Source organism: Corvus brachyrhynchos, unplaced genomic scaffold (assembly GCF_000691975.1).
Source record: "Corvus brachyrhynchos isolate BGI_N302 unplaced genomic scaffold, ASM69197v1 scaffold122, whole genome shotgun sequence".
NCBI classification, from domain to species: Eukaryota; Metazoa; Chordata; class Aves; order Passeriformes; family Corvidae; genus Corvus; species Corvus brachyrhynchos.
In genome coordinates, this window is record NW_008236778.1 from 1,024,309 (window position 1) to 1,026,300 (window position 1,992).

The window sequence follows — 1,992 nt, forward strand, 5'->3', positions numbered from 1 at the left end:
GGGTGTGTGGGGCTGTGTGGGACAGTGTGGAGCTGTGTGGGGCTGTGTGGGGCTGTGTGGAGCAGTGTGGAGCTGTGTGGGGCTGTGTGGGGCTGTGGGGGCTGTGTGGGACAGTGTGGAGCTGTGTGGGGCTGGTGCCGGCCGGGACCCGGGCCCTCCAGCTGCTCCAGGTCGTGCTGTGTGTGCAGGCGGCCCAGCGGGATCCCCGAGGACGACGTCCGCAGCGCCATGGTGCCGTACTTCCTGAAGCACCGCTCCTACCTGCGCAGAGTCCTCAGGGAGAAGGAGGAAGAGAACAGGAAGGTGGCTGAGTCTGTGCTGATGGGGAGGGACAGGATTGCGGAGTTGCAGCAGCTGATCCAGGCTCGCCAACAGGCCTGGCAGGTAAAAACAGATCCAACCAAACCAAACCAAACCAACCTCCTCCTTGTAGCACCCGCTGGAGGGGGCTCAGTGGGGCCTGGAATGACATTCAAACCCTCCACTTCTCCAAGACCTCCCCAGCAGCCAAGTCCTGCCGAAACTTTAGGCCTGGGCATTTTCTCTGGAGGTCTCAGGTGCTTTTCCCTGTGGAGTGGGTGGGCTGTGGCATGTTCCTGAGGGAGATGAGGGGGTTATGTTCTGTGCATGCAGGGGACAGCAGTGTGTGACACACTCAGCCCACTTTCCTCCCTGAGTGTGGCAGGGTGGGAGAAGCATCATGTTGAGGTCTGTGGGTTGTGTTCCTTCCAGGCAATCAGTAAGGAGCAACGAGAACTCGTCATGACATTCCAGGAGCCCCAGTGAGGCCTCAGAATGTCCCACGGGCTCTGCTGAGACAGTTAATTGTCCCAAAGCACCGATGGGACAGGGTGTGCGCAGAACCCAAACTGAGAATCACCCCATCAGGCCACTGGAGACTGCAGAGGAACCAGAACAGCTGCTGGACTGGCACCATTTGATCAGATTTGGCGAAGAAACAAAAAAAAACATTGGGATCTTTGGAAATGGATGGCAATTCCCTATTTCCTACTCAGCTAGACAGAGACAAGTGGCACAAAGTGTGTCTGTGCTCTCATCTGCTCCCCTGAGTGCTGTGACAGGCCTGACTCCAGTTTCCAAAGCCACATTTGGGGTTTTGTAGCTATATTAGCTGTGCATTAGACAGAATTCAGTGCCATAAGCCCCAAGCCACACCGTGCCCAGACCTGAGGAGCCCACGAGCAGGAGCACACATGTTCCTGCCTGTGCTTGCAGGTTCATTCAGTCTCCATGTGCTCAAACCCGTTGCAGATGTGGCAGCAGCTGCTGCACCAGGTTCCTCATTACCATCCGTTCTGTTTTCCACGTTATTTCCAGCCCTGGTCCCCTCCCAGCAGCCTGAGGTATCTGGGGGTCTGTGCAGAGGTTGGAATGGCCCTGCCTCCACTTTGTGGGCTTGTGGCACAGGGGTTTAATGTTCTGTTCTGGAACCAGACTGGTTTTCCCCACCCAGAGTCATCTGTTAAGGGCCTCATCGAAAGTTTGCAGGCTGGGGAAGCAAAGGCTCCCAGGATCTCGCTGCCAGAGCCCCACGAGTGACGTGTGCCTCCAGAGTGAACAGGTTGTTCCTGGGGCTGGCAGGGAATGAGGAGAGTCCCCTCGCACCTGAGGGAGACTGAGAGAGGTTCTGAGTCCAGCAGCCACTGAGGGCAGCAGGTTCCGTGGTCTCCACCCCAAGGAGAGGCCGTGCCCTGTGGCAAACTGGGGAGCAGCAGTGGCCGCTTGCACCACACCCCAACCTCTGTTTGCAATTAGAGCCCGCGACAGAGCGGCTGCAACCATTTCCCCTGTGCCTGCCCTTGTTGTGCTGGAATCTCAATAAATTGGGGCTGTTGTTCCCAGCTTGGCTCCTGCCACGTCCTTGGCCCATGTACTCTATACTTTACGGGTTTGTCTGACAAAGGCTCTGGTTCAGGAGTTCTACCCTCCCTCTGCCCCAAAGCCTCCAAGCTCCGCTTTTCAGGCAAGCGA

General features: G+C 57.3%; 1 protein-coding gene across 1 annotated transcript in view; it reads left to right on the top strand.

The window, feature by feature from the left end:
- PMF1 (polyamine-modulated factor 1) overlaps positions 1 to 1,877 on the top strand; it is a 5,851-nt gene extending 3,974 nt beyond the window's left edge. The window contains exons 5-6 of the mRNA XM_017727862.1: positions 189 to 384; positions 733 to 1,877. Of these exons, the coding sequence (XP_017583351.1) occupies positions 189 to 384; positions 733 to 786 (250 nt within the window). The 3' untranslated portion in view covers positions 787 to 1,877. The remainder of the gene's footprint in view (positions 1 to 188; positions 385 to 732) is intronic.
- The last annotated feature ends 115 nt before the right edge of the window (positions 1,878 to 1,992 follow it).